General features: G+C 40.4%; 1 protein-coding gene across 5 annotated transcripts in view; it reads right to left on the reverse strand.

The window, feature by feature from the left end:
• Positions 1-24,718, reverse strand: part of LOC144492705 (la-related protein 1B-like) — a 94,726-nt gene that overhangs the window by 41,037 nt on the left and 28,971 nt on the right. For all 5 annotated transcript variants that reach the window (XM_078211073.1, XM_078211064.1, XM_078211056.1 and 2 more), the window contains exons 4-9: positions 20,809-20,868; positions 19,223-19,403; positions 13,220-13,357; positions 10,571-10,726; positions 9,520-9,682; positions 9,285-9,429 (exon numbers count right to left, since the gene is read on the reverse strand). In XM_078211073.1, the coding sequence (XP_078067199.1) occupies positions 9,285-9,429; positions 9,520-9,682; positions 10,571-10,726; positions 13,220-13,357; positions 19,223-19,403; positions 20,809-20,868 (843 nt within the window). The remainder of the gene's footprint in view (positions 1-9,284; positions 9,430-9,519; positions 9,683-10,570; positions 10,727-13,219; positions 13,358-19,222; positions 19,404-20,808; positions 20,869-24,718) is intronic.

The raw sequence follows: 24,718 nt of genomic DNA on the forward strand, positions 1-24,718 counted from the left end.
TCCGGAAATGGTACAAAATCTAAAGCTGTACAACCACTGAAAACTAATGGAAGAGAAGCTTCAAGTAACTCAAAAATCAGAAACAATACAACTTTCACACAAATAGGAACACAGAATGTTATGATAAAACTTAGTAAGGGATGATGGAACCTATATGCTTAGACCAATGGGCACCATGAGTTTTTGTTCTGCTGTTAAATTGAAATAGCACTGCATAGTAAAAATATGCACACTGCTCTAGACAGCTATCCTGAAAGCTACTAAACAACAAAGCTTGCACACATTTGCCCAAGAAGCATTGTATACTTTAGAGTTGTCCTGCTGGCTTTAACCAATTCTTTTTTTCTATGGGAGATTTGGGATTTTCACTAGTCCTTAGTAAGTATAGGATTTTCCAATGATGTTAGTCAATCTACATGCTTCCTGTGATGGAAGTCTCATGCTTTGTGCAACTTAAATACGGATTTCCTTGATGCATACATGCGAAAATGCTACAATTCAGCATAAAATAGGGTGCAAATCTATTCATGTCAAGGAGTTAAGTCACCTTCTGCAGGACAAGAATGGAAACAAAATTAAATGACAGTCAATAATATCCATTAATTTAGCTTTCCAAAGGCAATTGAAAACAAAGTTTTTATGGTTTTTGTTGTGCGTTAGGGACAGTGTCACCATTTCCTACTGAAACCTGCCCCTTTAATCCTCTCGAGGGCTATGAATTTATTGGACATCTTTGTAGCCTTTCAGTCAGCAAGTCAGGAATGCTGGGTAGTCTAATAATCATACCCACCTCAGCCAATCTGGGACCACTGGCATCACGAATTTAGATTAGCTCCTCATTTATTATGCTCTGATGCTGTTTGAACTTTTACATAAATTTCTCCCATCTTCAAAATCAAACACCCTTTTCTGACAACTTGATCAGGGTGTCAGAACATCACATTAAGAGGCAAGACTAAACCCAGGAGGCACTGGTTAGGGGTTAGGCCACTGTTATGTGCAATCTTGAGCCTCATTATAGAAATGAAAATAAAGTCAAATATAAATGAATCACCAGGATGATACATGCAATTCATTACCAATTCACTTCCAATTTAATAGGGGTGTTTAAGATTCTAAAAACATTTAACTGGATGAATGGGGAGCAATTATTTCCTCTTGGGTGTCATTAATATAGAAATGCCACTGTGAAAGAAGAGTTCAAAGAAATTTGTTAAAGCAGTGTGGTTAAAACATGGAACGCCATCACAGGGAGTAGTTACGGCAAAATTCATTACACCTTTTGAAGAAAAAAAGCGAATTAATATTTGAAGCGCAGGAAGACATGAAGAAAACAAGGCAGTGGAATGATAGCTCTAATTAAGAGCTGGTACAATCAAGGACAGAACAATTTCCAACTGTACTGTAATTTTTTTACTGTTCTAATGGTTACAAGGATAGATAGGTGGGGCAAAGGGCCTGAGTAAGGTATTCTGTCAGACTGGATGGACGGAATGACTGCCTTCTGCATTGTAGGGATTCTATGATTTGTACCTTAGTGAGAAAAATTTTGTATTACACATTGGAACATTGCAAGCTTTGGGAAAAGATCTTCACTATTAAACACTGCATGCATATAGAAACCTGTGCGTCCACTGCTTAGCAGAACTGAACCATTGGACTTCATGCCTCACCACCACATTTATCCCATTTTCAGAAAATCAAGGTTAGACATACTTGTGGCCATGATAGCTTTTGCAGAATCTGAAGGAGGCTTCAGAGTTGTGCATATTGAACAGGATAGGAGTTATAAGTATTGAATGCTGGAAGGGATCAATTATATTCAAATCAACATGGATTGGAATTCTACATATTTGAAACAGAAAGCACTGACAATGTGACAATTTTCTCTCCATGATGTATTCTCAGTGTTCAAAGATTACTAATAATGGCTCTCAGTACATCTTTAGCTCTAACAATATTTCCATGATATCACAATGGGACAAGTGGAAGACATGATGTGGAGATGCCGGCGTTGGACTGGGGTAAACACAGTAAGAAGCTTAACAACACCAGGTTAAAGTCCAACAGGTTTATTTGGTAGCAAAAGCCACACAAGCTTTCGGAGCTCTAAGCCCCTTCTTCAGGCGAGTGGGAATTCTGTTCACAAACAGAGCATATAAAGACACAACCTCAATTTACATGAATAATGGTTGGAATGCGAATACTTACAACTAATCAAGTCTTTAAGAAACAAAACAAAACAAAACACTCATTGTTTTGTTTCTTAAAGACTTGATTAGTTGTAAGTATTTGCATTCCAACCATTATTCATGTAAATTGAGGTTGTGTCTTTATATGCTCTGTTTGTGAACAGAATTCCCACTCACCTGAAGAAGGGGCTTGCAGCTCCGAAAGCTTGTGTGGCTTTTGCTACCAAATAAACCTGTTGGACTTTAACCTGGTGTTGTTAAACTTCTTACAAGTGGAAGAGGCAGACCTCAAGAATAGCCTCAGCTAATTAAACACATGCACACATTACTAAGCACCACACTAACTATCAGAGCTAACTGGCTATTAAAATGGCAATGACTAAGAAAATTTAGCTTTGTCTAACTTCTGAAAATAAATTTCAAAAGCTATCATAAAACTCTTTGATCTGCAAGAAGCTGATTTTTATGAAAGGCAAAGAACCAAATTGGGGAACTAAAACAGACAGGTTAATGCAGTCACAAAAAAAAAACTGAATGTGCAATTCAGAACAAACTTGTGTTCAGCAAAGGGGAAATTACTGGTACTAAAAGGCGGCAACTGAAATTATTTTAAAAAGTGGATTTTCATATCTGTGCATGGCAGTCAGAAGAACTTATACACTTGTGGTTTTTGTTTCATAAGAGTGCTCCATGGCATACATGTGCAGTATGTCAATTTCCTTAACATATTTGAGCTTCAAGGTTTTGAAAACATAGCTTTAAAAGTGAACATAGAAAACATTGCCTTTTAGTTGTGTCAATGTTTCATGCATATTGGAAATATTGGCATTTTCTCAAGTAGTATTTCAACACTTCGAAACATCAACACTGTTATATGCTGCTATTTTGCATTATATGGTGTAATTACAATATAGTTCAAAGGTCATTGGATTTGTGACCATTAGTTGGCACGCTCTCCTCTCTGAGCCTCACAACAAGATTTGATCGATAATTTAAGCTGAGACTCAAATGTAGTAATTCAGCTAGGTGTTGCATCAAAATGCCAGCTTCTGATGAAATATTAGGCCATGCCTATCTGTTCAGATGATCATTTAAGATTCCATGACACTATTTAAATAGCAGGATATTCATTGTGGGGCAACTCAAGATATTTAATAGCCAGTTAGCTCTGATAGTTAGTGTGGTGTTTAGTAATGTGTACATATGTTCAATTAGCTGAGGTTATTCTTGAGGTCTGCCTCTTCCACTTGTCCCAATGTAATAAATCATCTTTTCTCAGTCGGATGATTAGAAAGGGAGTTGCTATCAGTTTTTTAAAAAGCTAGTATTAACCTGTTAGCTTACAGCAAAAATGCATGCAACACGTTTAACATTGTCAACTGTTCCCAGGCACTTCACAAGTTGCATTATCAGTGATGTAAATTGGGATTGCACAACAAGCCAGAATTGGAGGCACAGAGATAGCTTGAGAATGATACAGGGCTGGAGGAAGTAACACAGATGGGGAGGCAATGTGGCGATTTGAAATCAAGGATGAGAATTTTAAAATTGAGGTGATGTTAAACAGGAATCAATGTAAGTCAGGGAGCACAGTGGTAGCGGGTGAGCAGATCTCGATTGTTGGGATATGGTCAGAGTTTTGGATAAACCTCAGCTCATACAGGACAAGAGGCTGCAAGAGGGGTGTGTGTGTGTCTGGCTCAGGCTCACTCCTAGTCTCAGGGTTCTCATTCATTCTCACACCAAGTGATCTCACCCACTCACAGTTTGAGAGTGAGCACCCAGAGACTGGGAGTGAGCTAGACACGCACTCACACCCTTTCACACTTATAGTTGTTTAATGATGATTAATGCCCCCCCCCCACGCTGCCCCAAACAAAAAGCCTGCTATAAAGAGTTAACTCTAACACTAACAATGGCTAGTGAGCTTGTGTGTAAGGAGCTATGTAATGATGTCATACAAGAGTGAGGGGAGATTTGAGAGATGAACAGCAGCTCTGTCCTATTGCTTTGCAATCTGTACATAATGGAGTATGCAAATAAAAGTTACTTTTAAAAAGGATCGCCGCTTTCTTGCTAAGAACAAAACACCTAACACCGTCCAAGATTACCCAACAAAAATAGGTTGTGACCAATGGTGGCTGCACCTGATGGTGGCAGCAGTGACCAGACCCACAGAAAACAGCCCAAGAAATCCAGCAGCAGCAGAGTGCAGTGGCTGAAGGACTTTGAATCTTACCTGTAATTGGACTAGAGGGGGAAACCTTGGATAGCCCAGTGGTTAACACAGAAAGCAGCGTGGAAATGGGAACCTCAAATTATCAGGAATTCTACTCTACCTTTAAAAACCCCAGAATGTACAGGACCTCAGGCAGGCCAAGTAATGGAAAAACTGGGGGAAGTGTTTCATGTTCTCCAAATACTTCAGGTCTCGTGACTTATGATTAACATAGACTAGGTTGTATACTACTGGTAGCATTGCCAATGAGGTGCTGGCCAGGCAAGGGGCGAATAAGGAGACAGCCTCTGACAAAGGTGTCACTGGTACCTTTGACTTGTATTTCAGTCAGTCAAAATGGAGCACGCTAAGTTCAATTGTCGAAATCAAAGGCCAGGTGATGAAATAGAGATCATTTATAAATAAATCTATCGGTTGGCTGACAATTGAAATAATGGAACGTTAGATGATTGAAAGAGAGAACAATTGTCGGTGTTTTGGAAGAAATCCAGTCAGGCTTTCTACAACATAAAGATTTGATGCCTAGAAAAGAAGTACAACTGGCTAGGTAGGCCAAAGTGCAAAAACAAAAGTGTTTTAAGGGGCGAGTCAGAAATCTGTGGGATAAGCTGTTTGAAGTCCGTTTATTGGGTACAAAACTGAAAGCAAATTGCAGCAGCAACCAGAATGCATATGAGTGCCAACTGCCATTTTACAATTTCCCCCACTGGGGCAGGAAGGTGGGCTACAGGCACAAAGAACATCCCACCCAAACAACAGAATTTCAGGGCCATGGCAAAGTTGGTCATTTTAAAACAGTGTCATTCTAAACAAGCCTGTGTTTGCAAAGCAAAAAGAAAATACTTTGAAAGGAAGCTCCAAACGCAAGCATAGGATCAGACAGCCAGGAAATCAAAAAGAGCAAAAACCTATACTGGAGCGCAAAGATTGAAGTCAATGGACATCATGGAAACAAAAGGAATGAAACCAGATGGACTACCTGGCATTGAAAACAACAATGGCAAACCTAGCCCTTTGACCCTGCAAAGTCACCCTCACTAACATCTGGGGGCTTGTGACAGAACTGGGAGAGTTCTCTTACAGAATAGTCTAGGCAACAGCCTAATATAGTCATATCACAGAATCATACCTTACAGATAATGTCCCAGACAACACCATTCCTGGGTATGTCCTGTCCCACCAGCACCGTGCAAACCTATGACCACAACCACCTAAAAGGGCAAGGGCAGCAGATACCTAGGAACACCACCACCTGGAGGCCCCCCTCCAATTCACTCACCATCCGGACTTGTAAATATATCTCCTTTCCTTCACTGTTGTTAGGTTAAAATCCTGGAATTTCCTCCCTAATAACACTGTATCCTAACAGTACTATAGATGTACGTATACCCCAGGGGCTGCAGCGGTTCAAGAAGGCATCTCACCACCACCTTCTGAAGGGCCAGTAGGGTTGGGCAATAAATGCTGGCCTAGCCAGTGACACCCACATCCCATAAAATATTTTTTAAAAATACAGAATTTAAAAATTGGATACAAGATCTGGGGTCCATCAGAAAGAACTAAGTGGCTGCACAAAGTTGCTCCGCAAACGTCAAACTTCAAGGTCCAGGAGGAATCAAGCTAAAAAAAGTTAGTCAATTTGATACAACATTAAGACATAATGGAAGATAAATCACTGTGACACTGTCATTTAGCACCAGGATGCTCCTTGTTAATCAGAAAAACCTGCATACAAGTCTGAACCAAATCAAACCTAAAAGTTGAAGTCAACAACAAAGAACAAGACAACAAATTAAGAGAATTTCCAAAACGTGGGAAAATTGAAAACTGTGCATCACAACATGCTAAAGGCAGATGCAAAACCCTGTTATACCCAGGAAGATCCCACACCCACTATGAAAACAGATATGAAGTGAGATCGAGGCTATGCTTCAACAAGGAGTCACTTCACCAGCTACAAAACCAACCAGGCGGTGGTCTCGTATGGTACCAATTCCAAAACCAGATAGATCCATCAGAATCTGCCAGCCTAACATAATAGAAAAAGACAGTAGGTGGGGAGATGCACCCAATGGCATCTATAGACAAGAGTTTTGCAAAACCTGAATAATATGAACTTTAATAAACTTTATGCAATTATCACTGCTCACGGGTCAAAACTTCTAACCACCTACCTAACAACTTTGGAATGGTACTGTTTCAACTGTCTAACTTTTGGCAGTGTCTGCACCAGAGGTTTTCCACAGGATGATGTCCAACATACCAGAAAGTATGGAAGATGTTATATGCCACACGGATGATGTTTTAGTCCATGATTCAACAAAGGTAGGATATAACAAGAGTAAGGGAAGTATTAAAAACACACAGATCCTCGATTAACACTCGAGAACTGAGTTTTCAAAACCCACAAAAATCAGGCTATGAAAACAGGAATCACTGCAGACCTGCAGAAGACAAAAGACAAGAGAATTTCTGCCATCCTGGAATATCACCAAATATTAAAGGTATGGTGAGGTGAACCAAATGGGAAAATTTATAACTCATTTAGCTCAAATAAACAAACCTCAAAATAACTTTTGAGGCAAGACCAAGTATGGTGCTGGACTGTGCATCAACAACAATCATTTGAGTGACAAAAAATGTTGATCAGAGATCCTAACTTATTATCCCAAAAGTCTAACTATTATAGCGGGGAATGCCTTAGCAACAGGACTGAGAGAAGTCCTGTTCCAGATTCAGAATAATGGGATAAGAAGATCTGCCTATTATGTATCAAGGTCCTTAACTGAAAATGAACAGCACTATGTCATAGAAAGATGCCTTCGCAGCAACTTGGACATGTAAAACATTTCCTGACTGCGTCTTAGGCCTACAGTGCAAGATCGAAACAGACAAACCACCGGTAACTATGTTAAATACAAATTAAATCACAACGAAGTCTCCCAAATCCAGAGATTCAGATTGAACCTCACATGAGATGATACCATTACAAGGTTTGTGCAGGGATAATACCAAACCACTTCTTACACTATTGTGGATACCCAACTGCCCGGAACAAGCTGTTAAAAAATTTCAGCAAGCAAGTTGAGGCCTTCATGACCGCAACTGCTCAGTATTTGCCAGCAACAGTGCAGACAATCTTGGGTGGCTTAAATGAGAGATGAAGAACATGTGCAGATTCGCATATACCTCTTGAACTGAGGTGCAAAAGTTCCATGAGCTCGTAGAAGCATAGAAAATATCAGCAGGAATAGGCTATTCCAGCCAGCTTTGTGATTCATTGCGATCATGGCTGATCATCAGATTCAATATCCTGATGACGCCCCCCTCCCCTCCCCACCCCACCATAGGTCGCCCCAAGAGCTATATCTAATTTCTTCTTGAAATCACAATGTTTTGGCCTCAACAACTTCACTTCTGAAGCCATCAAAGCCTTTCTGAAGAGGATAATTTCCACACATCATTTCAGACATTGGCACCTCTACCAATTGGCCACAATTTGTCAATGAGTGCTTCTAATCTTTCGCCCCATCATCATACAGATTTTGCCACGTCACAGGTTTGCCAATGTACCAGCAGGCCAGCAGAGAGTTTGAGGGGGGTACGTATCATTAAAGGTCCCTTCAGAAAAAAACCCAAAGATTTTGAGTTAGCCCTGTTCAGCTACCGCTCTACACCCTTGCAGAATGGCTTCACCCCAAGCTAAATTTTTGATGGGTCGCAGGTTAAGTTCCATGACTTTCTCACACATTAATGCCAAGCATCACAGCAGTGGACCATGACCAGGCCCGACAGAACAAAGGTTATAGAACAGCCCAAGCCCATACCTTCAATCAAATGACACCAGGCTCACACAATAAAGAGATGGTATGGATGAGGATCCAGCAGAGAGAAGGTAATCTAAGCAGAGGTTTCAACAAGCAATATCTTGTCCATCCAGAAACCAGTATCACCTGAAGAAATAGGAGTGCCTTGATTTTGATGAACAAGAAGTGGGCTGCATTCCCTGATCCTCAGGAGGAAACGATGACTACAGAACCAATAACAATGGAAACAAGAAATCACAACCCTCCGATCATGAGTTGGAGCAAGCAGGCCCTCAACAACCTCAAAAAGAACTGCATACATGTTTGGGAAGATTGGTGAAACCACCATAAAGATTATCCCTGTAAAAAACAGAGGCTTTGCAAGGAGGTGCAGGTGAATGTGTACATAGCACAGAGATAAAACTTGGGTGGAAATTTAGGTAAGGAGTCAGGTAATAATGATGTCACACAGAAGAGAATCTGCGAGATGAGCAGTGGCTCTTTCCTACTTCTGGGCAATAGTTGAGTCTGTAAATAAAGGCTACTTTGAAAAAAAGATTGTTGCCTCCAGCCAGAATTCAAAGAGTAAGAAGGGAATTCCCTACAGTACAGAAGGAGGCCATTCAGCCCATCGAGTCTGCACCTACAACAATCCCACCCAGGCCCACTTCCCTTAACCCCACGTATTTATCCTACTAGTCCTCCAGACACTAAGGGGAAATTTGGCATGGCCAATCTACCTAACCTGCACATCTTTGGATTGTGGGAGGAAACCAGAACACCCGGAGGAAACATACGAAGATACGGGAAGAATGTGCAAACTACAGACAGTCACCCAAGGCCGGAATCGAACTCTGGTCCTTGGAGCTGAGAAGCAGCAGTGCTAACCACTGTGCCGCCCTTGAGTCATCTTCCACAATGACTCAAAGACAACAATAGGATGCAAGCAGTGGAGGTTCCAACAACAGCCAGACAAGAAAACAAACGCAATGACAAAGTTCGGCACTATTTCCTGCATTTCACATTACAGAAATATTAAGACATTACCTCTAAAATGAGATTCACATCTGTGGTTAGAGCCTGTACCCGGTGGAAACTAGCAATCAGGGAAATAGGTAGAAAACCTTGTTCATCCATCTTTCTCCGTAGAAAAAAATCTCTTTCCAGGTTTTCTGTACTGAAGTAATATTCACTAAAGAACAAAATTGCCAATGTTAAAATACTTCCCAGTTGTCTTCATTAGGAAAGCACTCCTATAGCAGCACAAGAAACATTCACATACATTTGCCGTTTTATGTACTCCTTCAGTAAGGTTTCATCCACTGTGTACATCTGTGCTCCACTTCCATCATCATAATAGTACATCATGTTCGTGTTGTACTCTGGTATATATTGGTCAGAGGTGTCATACGAATGCTTGTAGCCATATGGGTAATCATAATTCACTGAGGAGAAAATAATCCAAATCAGTGTTAATAAAATTTACATTCATACTTGAAGGTGCATCACATCAAAACTAACATCACCTCCCATGCTTCTGCTATGTGTACCCATTATTTCATGGGATTGAGTTTATGAACAACATACATTCATGAAATACAAGACTGGAAAAGAGTACATTATATATAATAATACAAGACTGGAAAAGTACATTATTCACATGTCGAAGTTATTTTCACCAAACTGCTACTGTACTTCGTTTTTAAACTCAGAAGTATTATAGCAGTCTTTGATGGAAACATGGATGATATCATAAACATACTTCTGGAATTGAAAAATATTGCAGAGAAAACTGATATCTATTCATTAATAAAGTTTACCCATGTTGACCCTTTTTGGTTGGAATGATGTGTTTGGCATAACTAACACTCCATTTATAGCCACGAATGAGCATTTAAACTACAAAACAATGAATGGAAATACAGAATGTGATAAAACTGGAAAATCCTGTAATCACGTATCAAAATGTTACCCTTTCACCATAAACCAGTATTTTTGGCAAGACATTCATAATTTCTATCGAATACAGCCTGGTAATCTTCCCTAACCTAAAAGGCAAACACTTGAAAATTCAGGAAAACCGATACGGTAACTCTGGATGGTTAATCAGGTAACGTTCTGACCATGTGACAATAGTGATAGAGAAACCCTTCTATAACACTCAATCCGAGGTAGAGTAATTCATCTGTCATTGTACATGCTGGGTAAAGAGATCTTAATTACACAAAATCCATTTTCTTCACCTGCTGATGCCATGTACTTAAAAGTGTGTCCGATATTTTAAGTTGTAAATAGACTCACTAATGATGGAATTCGAACAACAAAATACTCACCACGAGAGTTTCCCCTGCCACGTCCCCTTCCTCGACCTCGACCTCTACCTCTGCCTCTGAAACTTCCTCGCACGCCACCACCTTCACTTCTAACACTGCCAACTTCATCAGCATCATCTCTTCTGTCTTTATCACGCTTGTCATCTCGGCGCCAACCTTCACAAAAATGAGTTTGCATTATTCAAGTTAAGAAAATTGCTTTGAATTTTGTCCACATTGTTGTCAATTGATAACTTTAAAATGTCACAATCAGAAACCTAGTTTTAATGATGCATCACAACACAAAAGGTTTCAAGCACTGTCCATCACTCCAATTTAATTGATATGGTGGAACCATTGGGCAGAATCTTATGCTCTTAAAAGATTCACAGGTGTCAGGACTATTTCTGGGTCATGATCCTGATGGCATCATTGTTCCACCTGGGTGATTTTCCTCGAGGCAGTCTCAGTGTTTGTCTTCCAATTAAGGATGGTGGGCAAAATCCAGAGGCAGAAAGATCAATATGAAGACCCAGGACTAGACAGAATGCAGACCCGCTGGCAAAGGGGAATAGTGCCAAAGCACATAGGAGCATATGACAGTTTCTCGGAACTCTCGCAGAATCATCAGAGCTGAGCAGCATGAACAAGAGAGGCCTTTTGGTCCATCATATCTGCACTGGCCATCAAGCACCTATCTATTCTAAGCCCATTTTCCTGTACTTGGTCCGTAGCTTTGTATGGCAATTCTAAATGCTTCTTGAATGTTGCGAGGATTCCCATTTCTATTACCTTTTCAGACTGCAAGTTCCAGACTCCCACAACCTCTCGGTGAAACCATTTTCCCTCAACTCTCCTGCTCCTTACCTTACTTAAATCTATGCCTCCTGGTATTGACCCCTCTACTAAAGGGGAAAAGTTCCTCAGAATTTTGTACACCTCCTGACCAGCCTCTCTTCACAGCTGAAACACTCCAGCCCAAGCAATGTTCTGGTGAATCTCCTCTGCACTCTCTCTCAAGTGTATTTACATCCTTCCTATAGAGTAGTGACCAGAACTGCACACGCAACTTCAGCCTAACAAGCGTTTTATACAGTTCAATCATAACCTTCTGCTCTTATATTCGATGCCTCGGCTAATTCCATACGTCTTCTTAACCATCTTATCTACCCATAATGCTGCCTTCAGAGACCTCTGGACATGCGCCCCCAAAGTCCCTCTGGTGATCTGTACTTCCTAGCGTCCTACTGTTCGCTATGTATTCCCTTGCCTTGTTAGTCCTCCCAAAATGCATCATCTCACATCAAGGTGGAGAGGAAACCTCTAATGGGTGCAGTTGGGGCATTTTTACTTTTGTAGCCCTTTCAGGGGCAGCTGAAAGAATGCCTCCCCCATCTTCCACTGGAAAGCTACCCACAGCTGCTACCAACCTACCAACACAATGAGGTCCCACCCAATGCTGGCAAAATCCTGAGAACTTCACCAATTTGTCGCCATGTGGATTCTTTATTGCTGCTGGGTGGTTAGACAATGACCAGTGTGACTGCACTTCTGGCAAGAACTCTTGGGAACAGTAACAGTTTTAACAACACCAGGTTAAAGTCCAACAGGTTTATTTGGTAGCAAATACCATTAGCTTTCGGAGCGCTGCTCCTTCATCAGATGGAGTGGAAATGACATTTCCACTCCATCTGACGAAGGAGCAGCGCTCCGAAAGCTAATGGTATTTGCTACCAAATAAACCTGTTGGACTTTAACCTGGTGTTGTTAAAACTGTTACTGTGTTCACCCCAGTCCAACGCCGGCATCTCCACATCAAGAACTCTTGGAGGCAGGAATGTATTGGGGAGTTGACCCTACATTTTCATATTTTGCTTCCAGTTCCACCAAAGACACCTCGGCAGGCCCAGGTATGTTCCATTCAGTTTTCCTGTACTTTGTTGGTCTGATTGCTGAAAATGACACACATTTATGGGTCCAGATACAATTCAGTGAAACTCTCATGTGGGTTACGTGCTTCAATAAAAATTGTTATATAAACATTTTGAATGAAAACTAATGTAAAAAAAGGTCCCTGCTTCACTATTCAGTTTTTACATCAAGTCCTGTAGCTTCCACTCTAGTACTTCCAATGATATTCTGCTCCCTGGTCTCTAATATTTCTCACTAATAGTGTGTGATGATGTATAATCTTAATCCTCAATAAATCACTCAGCAGGTTTTCTGGGAAAAAGTGTGGAAAAATGGTTTTCCTCTCCTCTGAAGAAAAAGTGACAATCTGAAAAGCACAAAATTTAAAAATTTTTCAAAAATGTGTGTGTCAAATTCAATGTATTTTTGTATCTTCATACAAGTTTTAAAAGCCCTGTTCTCTCCAAAATGGTGCAATATTAAGAAGCATTATGCCATTATTAGCTGAATGGAAATTGTACTTATGTTCGAACTGCACAAGTGCCCAGGACAAATCAATACCAGTTAACTGAACTGCTGGACATTTCCCTTCAGCTTCTAGTGATTCTTGCTGATAGCTGAGACAAGCAGAGTAGGAGCATACACTCATGTTGCACACATCAGCTGATTGCCAACGTTCTGGATAAAACAATCCTGGGTATATTTAAACAAGCATAGAAAACCTGCACTGTACTTGAAAAGCTCATTCAGGTCACTTACTTCTTGAATAATCATTTCTTTTGTTATTTTGTAGCGATCGCGTTGTATCTGATCGTGAACTATTACGCGAGCTAGGCCTTTCTTGACCATCTTGTTTCACTTCGTCTAGGTGTAATGGAACCCATTTATGCTTGTTTGCTAAAATGTTTTAAAACACAATCAAATAATTATGCCTCTTCACACTGGAATATCCTTCAACATAACTTAGCCAAAAATTCCAAAACAAGGACATTTAAAGAAAAATTGCCTTTCAATCTGAAAATCTAAACCAAAATATTTTCCCAAACATAACTCTGCTGGTTTTCAACTTGAACCATGTTCTTTGAGAGCAATTAGATTTGAAAGTATGAAAACTATGAATAGAAATAGATAAATGAACCAAATAGGTACATGAATAGCAAGACGTTGAATTATTTGACTCACCAAATTTAAAAAAAAATGCAAAATCCATTTGACACCAGTGGACTACCAGTGACGTACCACCACACAGATGAACTTAAAAGCAAAATAGTCCATTGACAATAGACCATTGCACAGCTCTGAACCATTGTTAGAAACTTTATGGTTGTGCAATGTGACATAAATGAAAATAGTTTGCTAATCTACCAGTAATTCTAGCTTTATTCATGAAGCATTATTTAAAGCAAAAGATACTTGGGGGCGGCACGGTGGCATAGGGGCTAGCACTGCTGCCTCACAGCACCAGGGACCCGGGTTCGATTCCCGGCCTCGGGTCACTGTCCGTGTGGAGTTTTCACGTTCACCCCGTGTCTGCGTAGGTTTCCTCCGGGTGCTCCGGTTTCCTCCCACAGTCTGAAAGACGTGCTGGTTAGGTGCATTGACCCGAACAGGCGCCGGAGTGCGGGGACTAGGGGAATTTCACAGTAGCTTCATTGCGGTGTTAATGTAAGGATAACCTATGACTAATAAATAAACTTAACTTGTTCTTGTAATAGATTTACAGTAATTTGATGGCTGCCCAACGATCAACTTTACGTCAAAGAACTGCACAAACAGTGCATCCGGGGTGGGGGGAGAGGGGAGAGAAAGAGGAGAGACAGGTGGGTGTGACCACAAGCGAGGCAGATAAAGGTACAGGAAGCCTTTCAATGGGTGGTGGTGACAAAAATGAAGGTGGTAGGGGACAGATTAGTGAGGGGGATTGATGCTCTCAGCAAAGAGTGAGAGTCCAGAGTTGCCTGCACGGTGTCAGGGTTCAGGACACTTGTGCAGGGTTGGAGAAGAACTTCAATGGGAGGGGGAGGATCCAGTCATTGCGGTCCATGTAGGTACCATAACTTAGGCAGGATAAGGAAAGAGATTATGTATAGTCAGTATGAGGAGCTAGACACCAAATTAAGTAGAACCTCAAAAACAATAATCACTGGATTATTACCTGAGCCGTGTACAAATTGGCAGAGGGCAGGTAAGATTAGAGAAATAAATCCACAGCTCAAAGACTAGTGTAGGCGAAGTGGGTTCTGATTCATGGGGTATTGGTAGAAGTGGATGCTGCACCATTGGGATGAATCTGAATCATGCTGAGACCAGTGTTCTAGGACAGGATTTTAAACTAAATAGTGGAGTCAAGGGATCAAATTTGTAAAGATGTGGTAAACTGTGACAGGAGTACAAATCCAAGAGCAAATTGGTAGATAAGGCTAGAGGATAAAAAAGGAGAAGGACAAAATTAAAGACTTCTTTATCTGCGTGCACAGCATTCAAAGCAAAACAAACTGAACTGATCCATTAGAGACATGGATGCAGGATGACACTGATTGGGACCGGAATATTGATACGCTCATGACATTTAGGGAGGACAGGAAGCTAGGAAAAGGTGGAGGCATGGCTCCGTTAATTAATGATGGTATTAGCACAGCAGAAGGATGACCCAAGTTCAGAAACCAAAACAAAGTAGTTTGGGTAGAGATGAGAAATTATAAAAAGGTAGGAAGTCACAGAATGGGGCACTGGTCCCCTTATCAGAACCCACATAGGAGGATAAAGGAAGAAATATTGGGAGTTTGTCATAAAAGTATGGCTTTTAACCTACGTATAGACTGGAGAAATCAAATGGACAACGATAGCCGAGATGAGTTGATGGAACAGTTTTTTTTAGAACAGCAAGTTCTGGAACCAACCAGAGAGCAGGATTAATTGATGATCACAAAGTGAAGGTGCCCCTAGGTAGCAGAATTTTACATTCAGTTTGAAGGAGAGAAGAGTGGGGCCAAGACCAGATGTTAAATTTAAATAAAAGCAATTATGAAGGCATGGAAGCAGAGCTAGCAAAGTGAACTAGCAAATTAGGTTAAGGGATAGATCAATACAGATATGTCGTAGCAGACATTTAAAGAGATATTGCAGAATACACAGAATAGATACATTCCAACAAGGGGAGGACCCACTACCCATGGTTTTCTAGATAATTACACAAGGATGGGTGGTAGGTCGCAAGACGGGACTATAAAAAACAGCAAAAAAAGACTAATAAGGGAAAAATTAGGATACGAGACATACCTAACTAGAAGTACAAAAACATAGCAAGTGTTTGGATAGATATGTAAATAAGTCAACAAAGCATGCGTTGGTTCTATAGAAAGCGAGTCTGGGAATTAATGAAAAATAAGGAGATGGCAGATGAACTGTAACATCCAGAAATAGCTGGAAATTCAGAAAACGGGAGGGAGGAACTCAGGAAAATTACAATCACCAGGAAAGTGGTACTGAGCAAATTGTTACAGGCTGACAAATCCCTGGGTCCTGATGGACTTCATCCCAAGTTCTTAAAAGAAGTGACCAGTGAGACAGTAGATGCATTAGTTTTCATTTTGCAAAATTCCCTTGATTCAGGGAAGGTTCCATTAGATTAGAAAATAGAGAATGTGACTTATTTATTCAAAAAGTGAGAGAGAGACAGAAAGCATGAACCCACAGGTCACTTAGCTTAACATCTACCACAGGGGAAATGGTAGAAGCTATTATTAAATAAGATGTTATAGCGTTATAGGGCACTTAGAACAATTCAAGTTAATAAAGCAGATTCAACATAGTTTAGTTTTGTGAGGGACAAATCACGTTGAACCAATTTACTGGAGTTCTTTGAAGAAGTACCATGTGATGTGGGTAAAGGGGAACTGGCATATGTCATCTACTTAAGATTTCTAGATGACATTTGATAAGGTGCCACACCAAACAAAGGTTATTACAGAAAATAAAAGCTCATTGTGTAGAGGGTAACGGATTGGCATGTAAAGAAGCTTGGCTATCTAATAGGAAACAAAGAGGACGCATAAATCTACTGGTCAGCAAGATATAATGAGGATGTGCCACAGGAATCAGGGCCTTCTCTACTGCACAATTCTATGAAGAATGACTCATGTTTTTCGATTACTCTGATATCAATTTGGAAGACGACCGACCTAACTCCCCAGCTGCTGTTTAATTTGCCCTTCATGTAACATGCTGCTTAAACAAGAGTTCACACTGTTAAGTTCCACTTCACAGGTAGGAAGATGCTCCCAGAAATTGCTATCTATTCAGTGACCTTAAAAGATGTCACAAAGTTGGTGTTCAGTGTTTGCCAGTACCAGCACATTTTAATCTAAGCATAATAAAAGAATTCCAGCAGAACTTCAACGACCAATAGCTGATTAAATGCAGCATAAGCTCTTCTAATGCTTAAGGTTGCTTGCACAAATATACAAAGCCATGCTTTGATATCAAGCACTGCAAAGCGCATAACACTGTGGATAAAACTGAATATTCTAAAAGGTTTCAAAAATATGTAAAAAAGAGCAGTGAACTCAAATCATGTGAACGCAATCATAAAGAACAAGCAAGGAGAACAATATCCCCACAATGCAGAAATGTTGCATCAAGCAAGGAAAGACAGCCTTCATCTCAACATTAAATACATGTACTGAGAATATACCTGCAATGATTCTAAGAATTCTGAGGAAACAAGCTTTAATGTACTGAAGTTCTCAAAAGTGTTGGGGGCTGCTCAAGCCCCATTCTAGAGAATTAAGTCCATAATCTGGGACAAGACTTCAGTGCAATACTGAGGCGGTGCTGCTGCCTTTCAGATGAAATATCAAACTGAGGTTTCGTCTATTCTCTCAAGTAGATGTAAAAGATCCAATAGCAGTGGAGATCCTTTAGCAGTGGAGTTATAGATACCTTGGACAATATTTAAGCCTAAATCAACATTGAGAAACAACATCTCATTGTTTATCACAATGTTACTTGGGACCTTGCTGTATACAAGCTGGCTGTTATGTTCCCCTATGTTAAAACAATAATTACATTTCAAAGTACTTCACCGACTGAAGTACTTTTGGGACATCCCAAGGTCACAAATAAAACTATATAGGTGCAAGTGGTACTGCTGGCCATCATTACATAATTTTTTAAAAGTCTAAATCACTATTTTCTAAGTGGTGGGAAAATAACACAATTTGTGCTTTTAATTAAACATGCAACTGAGATAATATAATAATGGTCTCCATTTTGATTTCAAGTCAAATTTAAGGAAGTTAAAAGACTAATAACATTATACAAATACATAAGCCATTACAGTATACCGAGATTATAAAAAATGCCTACCCAGCAAGAAGAATTTGGCTAATTTGTAGTTACTTACATCTGGAGAACACACTTGCCAAGAAATAAAGTTGCCTACAAGAAACCCAGCCAATCGCATTGGAGGAAACAATATATGCAGAAAACATATCCATGTTTCAGCATTCATTGTAGACAGGATCATGAGTTTGCAGTGCAAATTGTGACCTTTGGCTGCTTTACATAGGGAAATTAATTGAAACAGGCTAAACTGAAAACTGCTATTATGAAGGCAGGTTGGAATCCATCTTTGTTTACAAGATGTTGAGGGGTCTGGATAGGGTGGACTCTCAGAGGCTATTTCCAAGGGCTGAAATGGTTGCTACGAGAGGACACAGGTTTAAGGTGCTGGGGGGTAGGTACAGGGGGGATGTCAGGGGTAAGTTTTTCACTCAGAGGGTGGTGGGTGAGTGGAATCGGCTGACGTCGGTGGTGGTGGAGGCAAACTCGTTGGGGTCTTTTAAGAGACTTCTGGATGAGTACATGGGATTTAATGGGATTGAGGGCTATAGATAGGCCTAGAGGTGGGGATGTGATCGGCGCAACTTGTGGGCCGAAGGCCTGTTTGTGCTGTGGCTTTCTATGTTCTATGTTCTATATGCACTGCTGAATCTTTCGTAGAGGTAAGAAAGAATTTTGTTTTAAATTGCTGGCAGCAGAACTTTAATGTTAGAAAATCATATCAAGCTAAGTCACACTTCTTAAAAATATTGCAACTAGCTTTTTAACCCCATTCAAGTCTGCTTTCACATTTCTTCCTAGGAACCAATAGCAATATGTGTATGGTCTAAGAGCTGATCACAACACCATCTGCTGAAGTTAGCTGACTCCAAGTTGAGTATTATGTAAAATAATTTTTTTTAAATGCAAATGAAATGTTGAAAATACTCAGGTCAGGAATTTAACCTCTTCTCCTTTCCACCCTATCAGAATTCCCTTTTGTTTAGTCTGCCTTTTCAATGTCTTTATCCAGTCCTGTTGAAAAGTCATCATTTTGAAATATTAATTTTTTTTCTCTCCATTTTTCTCCCACAGTCCAAAGATGTGCAGGTTAGGTTGATTGGCTGGCCATGCTAAATTGTCCCTTAGTATCTCAAAATGTGTAGATTAGGGGGATTAGCAGGGCAAATACGTGGGGTTATGGGGATGTGGGCTGGGTCGGATTGCTGTTGGTGCATGCTCGATGGGCCGAATGGCCTCCTTCTGCACTATAGGGATTCTATGAATAACAAGATGTTGTCCGTCATGGAATATTTCCAAATTTAGAAAAAAATATTGTTTTTCTGTATTATCATACTTGTGAACCTGATTTTGAGAAGGTTGGCTAGGAGGCAGGAAAAGGTCTCAATATAATTCGAGGTTTTGTACAAAACATACTACCTTTCTTCCCCTTTTGTGAAGACCCTTGGGATTCATCTTCAATGGTTGACTTTTCCTCGTCATCATTTTGTTGCGTTTCTCGGTTTTCTTTGCTTTCACTGTTATCTTTCTTTTCAGCCTTGTCTTTTTTCTTATTTTTATTCAGAGGCTTTTTGTTTGGTTGGTTCATAATGTTATGGTGCTATAAAAATATATAAAAACTAAATATTTAAGTTGCACATTTCAATATAGTATCTTTCAACTCAACTGACCAATAATCCATGAATTAGTAGTTAAAATCATCTAAAGCAATTATGTAGCAAGGATGGATGTACTGGTAAGTTCAATCTCTGGACCAAATTCAGCCAAAGAAATCAAATGCAAATAGCGCAACATGTAGAGAAAAATTAATTCCCAATTTCTCTGGTATGGGAGTCAAGAACAGAGACATAGCATTAAAATTATAGCTCGGCTATGGTGGCTTTGCACAAAAGACAATGCAAAACTGGAACTTTTTCTTCAAAAAGGCTGTGATGCCAGCCAATTGAAAGTTTCAAATTCTCAAATTATGGTGGAGGGCTCAGGCACAAACAAAAGATAACAAGACAGAAGTTAAAAATTGGCAAGTCATGTTGCAGCTTTATAGAATCTTAATTAGGCCACACTTGGAATATAATGTTCAATTCTGGTCTCCACACTACCAGAAGGATGGGGAGGTTTTGGAGAGAAGATTTACCAGGATGTTGCCTGGTATGGAGGGCATCAGCTATGAGGAGAGGTTGGAGAAACTTGGTCCGTTCTCGCTGGAATGACAGAGGCTGAGAGGCGACCTGATAGCAGTCTACAAGACTATGAGAGGCATGGACAGAGTGGATAGTCAGAAGCTTTTTCCCAGGTGGAAGAGTCAATTACTAGGGGGCACAGGTTTAAGGTGCGAGGGGTAAGGTTTAAAGGAGATGTACGAGGCAGATTTTTTTTTTTTTACAGAGAGGATGGTGGATGCCTGGAACTCGTTGCCGGGCGAGGTAGTGGAAGCAGATACGATAGTGACTTTTACAAATCTTGACAAATACATGAATAGGATGGGAATAGAGGGATATGATTCCCGGAAGGGTAGGGGGTTTTAGTTAAGTCAGGTAGCATGGTCGGTGCAGGCTTGGAGGGTCGAAGGGCCTGTTCCTGTGCTTTAATTTTCTTCAAGTTTTACAAAACTACAGAGTTTCAAACAAAACACCGCTTCAGAACTTAAGAAGCAAAAGTAGGTGGAAAAAATGGATCAGTACTTTCCTTGTGGTAGATATTTGTGGGTCACAGAAGAAACGTCTTCAGACTGAGCTAGTGAACAACATGTTGAAATATCTTCTGGTATAGAAAACAAGTATCCATGACAGGAGAAAAAAATATGTTCAGAATGTAGTTATACACCTTCAGTGGAAAGGTGAAGATGGCGGTCACTTGGCTGCATAATGTAGGAGTTTCTTAAAAGGACTGCATTCATATTCTACTAGAGATCATTCAAAACTCTGCAGTCCATGTCTCAAGTTGCAGCCAGTCCCATTTCCCTATCCTGTGCTCACTGATCTACAAGCACTGTCAAGCGAACATACCTCTTTATTAGCAATTTCTCCTGGAGTAGGCCAGTTTGTGATGTCACTGAAATCACTTGCCTAAAATAGAAAGAAAATATAGACCATTTAAAAATTCAACAGACTTAACAGAGAATTTACAGCACAGAAGGATGCCATTTTAACTGTTCTGGCTCTTCGCAAGAGTTGTACTATTGAATTTACTGTGTCACTTTTTTTCCAGACCATAACTAGCTGTGTAGAAGAAATCTTCCTTATAGTTTCAACCCTCTTGGAAAGAGTTCATCTTTATTTACTCTGTCAAAATCCTTCATGATTTTGAATACCTCTTAAATCTCCCCTCAATCTTTTCAGCTCTGGGTGGAACAAGCCAATCTCTCCATATAACTGAAATCCCCCAGTCCCTGCATCCACCCTATCCATATGCAAATGAGATTACACATTTACCAAACTTTTAAATGACAAGGTATGGTATATAAAAGAAATCACAGGTTTAAAAGTTACTGGCATTTATTATTAACTTCAAAAACTTAAGTAGCTTGAAGAGGGTAACTTCAAGCTCCTTTCATAAAAATTGGCACATTGTGGAGATGCTCCCCAGAATGCCATCCTACCAAGGCAGCTGTTGAATAAAACTAAATAAAGTCCCAATCTCATCCATTCATCAATATTCCTGTAGCTGTCCTCATATGTCCCCCCCTTCATAAACTGGAGCTCATCCAAAACAAGTTATTTTTGTAGGACTTTAAAATAATGGTGCTTCACTGAATCGTTTTAAAGTTAAATTTTACACCAAGTTATATGAAGTGGTATTAGGGCAGGTAGTCAAAAGCTTGGTCAAAGAGGCAGTGTCCTTAAGGAAAAAGTGAAGTATAGAGGCGGAGGGAAGGAATTCCAGGGCATATGGGCCTTGGGAACTGAAGATGCAGCCACCAAAGTTGCAGCAATTAAAATCAAGGATGCCCAAGAGACCTAAATTGGAGTAGCGGTCTGCTAGTGGTAATGTGGCCCCTTTAAGAGGACATTTCTTGAGGACCACAAAATTGGGCCGGATCCTATAGTGTCCTATGGGTTGGGAAGGATCAGCAGTTCAAGTAAGTAGTGTAGCCATGTAGTTATTCTGTTGGATCCATTTGTATATGTAGTTAATCGTTGCTTTGGTAATAAAGCCGTTTGTTCTGAAGTGTCATCAAGTTGCCCTCTATTTGTTTACACTGGCATGATGAAAAACCTTTGCACATTCCTTGGGTATGCAGTGCACTGCTAGAGCGGGCAAGAGACTGGAGCATCGAAGATAAGATAAACCAAAGTACAGGTGCATGTTAAACTGCTTTTCATTGGGAAATTAGAACATTTCAAGCCCAAAGTAGAAAGCTGGGGTGGTATGAGAGGCTACGTTATTTTTTTTGTAGAGAATGAGATAACTGAACAAAAGCAGAAGGTCATTCTGCTCACAACTTGAGGTTCACAGACTTACAATTTAATCAGAGTTAAAGGTTTAATTTAATGGGGTAAGTCATGGCAGGGAGAGCTCAAAGCCACAATTCCTCACGCTCCACCTGGGAAGCCGAGAAGATATTGCTGTGCCCAGGGCTAGCATGCGTCTCCAGCTGCAGCTCCTGGAAGCCCGGATTTCAGTGCTGGAGCGGCAGCTGCAAACAAAACTCCAGGATGATATGCTGCCTCCCTAGTGCTAGGGTCAAGGATGTCTATAGGACATTCTGGAGAGGGAGACTGAACAGCCAGTGGCTATGGTACACATTAGCACCAATGACATAGGTGAGAAAAGGGATGATGTTCTAAAAGCAGAATATAGGGAGTTAGGAAGTTGAAAAGTAGGACCTCAAAAAAGGTAATGATCTCAGGATTAATACCAGTGCCATGTGCTAATTAGAGTAGAAATTCCAGGAAGTATCAGATGAATACGTGGCTGGAAAGATGGTGCAAGGAGTAGGGTTTCAGATTCCTGGGACATTGGGACAGATTCTGGGGAAGGTGGGACCACTACAAACTGGACAGGTTACACCTGGACAGGACTGGGACCATGTCCTCGGACAGGTATCTGCTAGTATGATGACTGTCATACAAGAATTTGGAAAACAAAATGGATCCAATATGTACATTTTGGAAATGAGTGCTGTAAACCAGCACTTGAGGCAAAACTCATACCCTTGTTTTGCTCCCCCAATTCTCTTTCCCTTTCTCTTCATTCAAAAGCATTGTCAACTCCATCAACATGCATGTCCAGATTGCAGGTTCACACATTTGTCCCTTCTCTAATATAATGACACAGAAACCAACTTTTAGCAATTTTACTGCTGTCCCAGTTAATGAGTTAAACATGGAACTTCCTCGATTGGGCTGGATTGGCTACTCAAACATAAACCTTCTGACCATTCAAGAGAGGTTTCTATCATTTTAATTTCTTCATAGCTTTATTGTTACTTCATTGTTTTTTTTCCCCCAAGAGTAACTTAACCATCATTAATGTGGTAATGAAGCTCACAACCTGCTCCCAGATAATCAGTGCCAAGTGTAAGTGATGCATTTCCTCCACAATAACACTTGGGTAATAACTTGTTCCCTCATAGGTGAGTAACAACATGGAAGTAACTCATTTTTAACCTTCTAAAATACCTGTTTGCGAGATTCAGATTAACCAACTCTACTGATTTGCTGATGCTTTCTGACCATTAGAATCTGCTACAAGAGATCAATACAAGAAACAAAAAAAACAAAATTCACTAACTCAAGTGCTGCTGGAAAGAAAATTTATCATTGTATTTAGCACTTGCACACAAATGATCCTGTATGACAGTTTAAAAAATGCAGGACCGTGGACGGGAAAGGGTCAGTTGAGAAAAACGTGACAGAGAAACTGGAGTTAAGAGCCTGAAGTATGGATGTAATGCAAGAAAGGTTCCGTGGGCTAGTAGTAAATAGAGAGGCAATAATTTCAAGAGACAAATGTTGCTAAAAAGCAGTTAAAAATCATCTAGAAAGAGAGAGTCAGGTTCATTTTTTGAGTTTTGCTTTTGTCACAATGAGTGAAGAATCCATTCTCAAAACATTAACCTGTTCCTTATTCCCCTTTCCAGATAACGAAACCTGAACAAACAGACATACAACGTTTTATGGCATGCCTCTATCATATTTAAACATGCTAACGCTCTTCTCAGGAGTACATATGGAGGAGGTACTGGGTCAGATGACCAAAGGTTTGTCAAAGAGGTAGGTTTTCAGAAGTGTCTTAAAAAGAGACAAACAAGGTAGAGAGGTGTAGGGAGGGAATTCCAAAGTCTCACCTTCTTTGTGTCTTGTAATGGTTTCTTTGTACTATACACAAATCAAGTGAGCTGTTTATTAGTACAAACTTGATTCATCATTGTATCAACTCTGAAATGCATAGTGTCAAGATGTTTTCCGGGTGGTGGTAGGAGTGCAGCAGGAGGAATAAGAGTGTGGAGAAAAGGTAGAACAATTAAAATCAGTGGTGTTCCAAGAGGCCAGAATTAGAAAACAGCAGATAAATGGGTAATTTGTGGGGCTGGAGGAGATATGATATTGAAGGCCAAGGTCCTGGAGAGATTTGAAAGAGTGAAAATTTTAAAATTAAAACATTGCCTGAGTGGGAATGTATTCTGGTGGCTGCGCAGAAGGATAATGGGCGAGTAGGATTTGGTTGCAAGTGAAGACACGGACAGCAGTTTCGGATAACCTCAAGTTTGTGCACAGTAGAATGTGGGGAAACGAGCTGGGATTCTCATTGGAATAATCAACTCCAGAGGTAAGGTAACAAAGTTGTGAACAAGGGCTTCAGCAGCAGGTCAGATGAGCCAAGAGACAAAGTTCGGTGATGTTACAGAAGTGGAAATAGGGAGTCTCAGTGATGCCATGGATGTGGTGGGGGGGCGGGGGGGGGGGGGGGGGG

This window comes from Mustelus asterias, chromosome 1, assembly GCF_964213995.1.
Source record: "Mustelus asterias chromosome 1, sMusAst1.hap1.1, whole genome shotgun sequence".
NCBI classification, from domain to species: domain Eukaryota; kingdom Metazoa; phylum Chordata; class Chondrichthyes; order Carcharhiniformes; family Triakidae; genus Mustelus; species Mustelus asterias.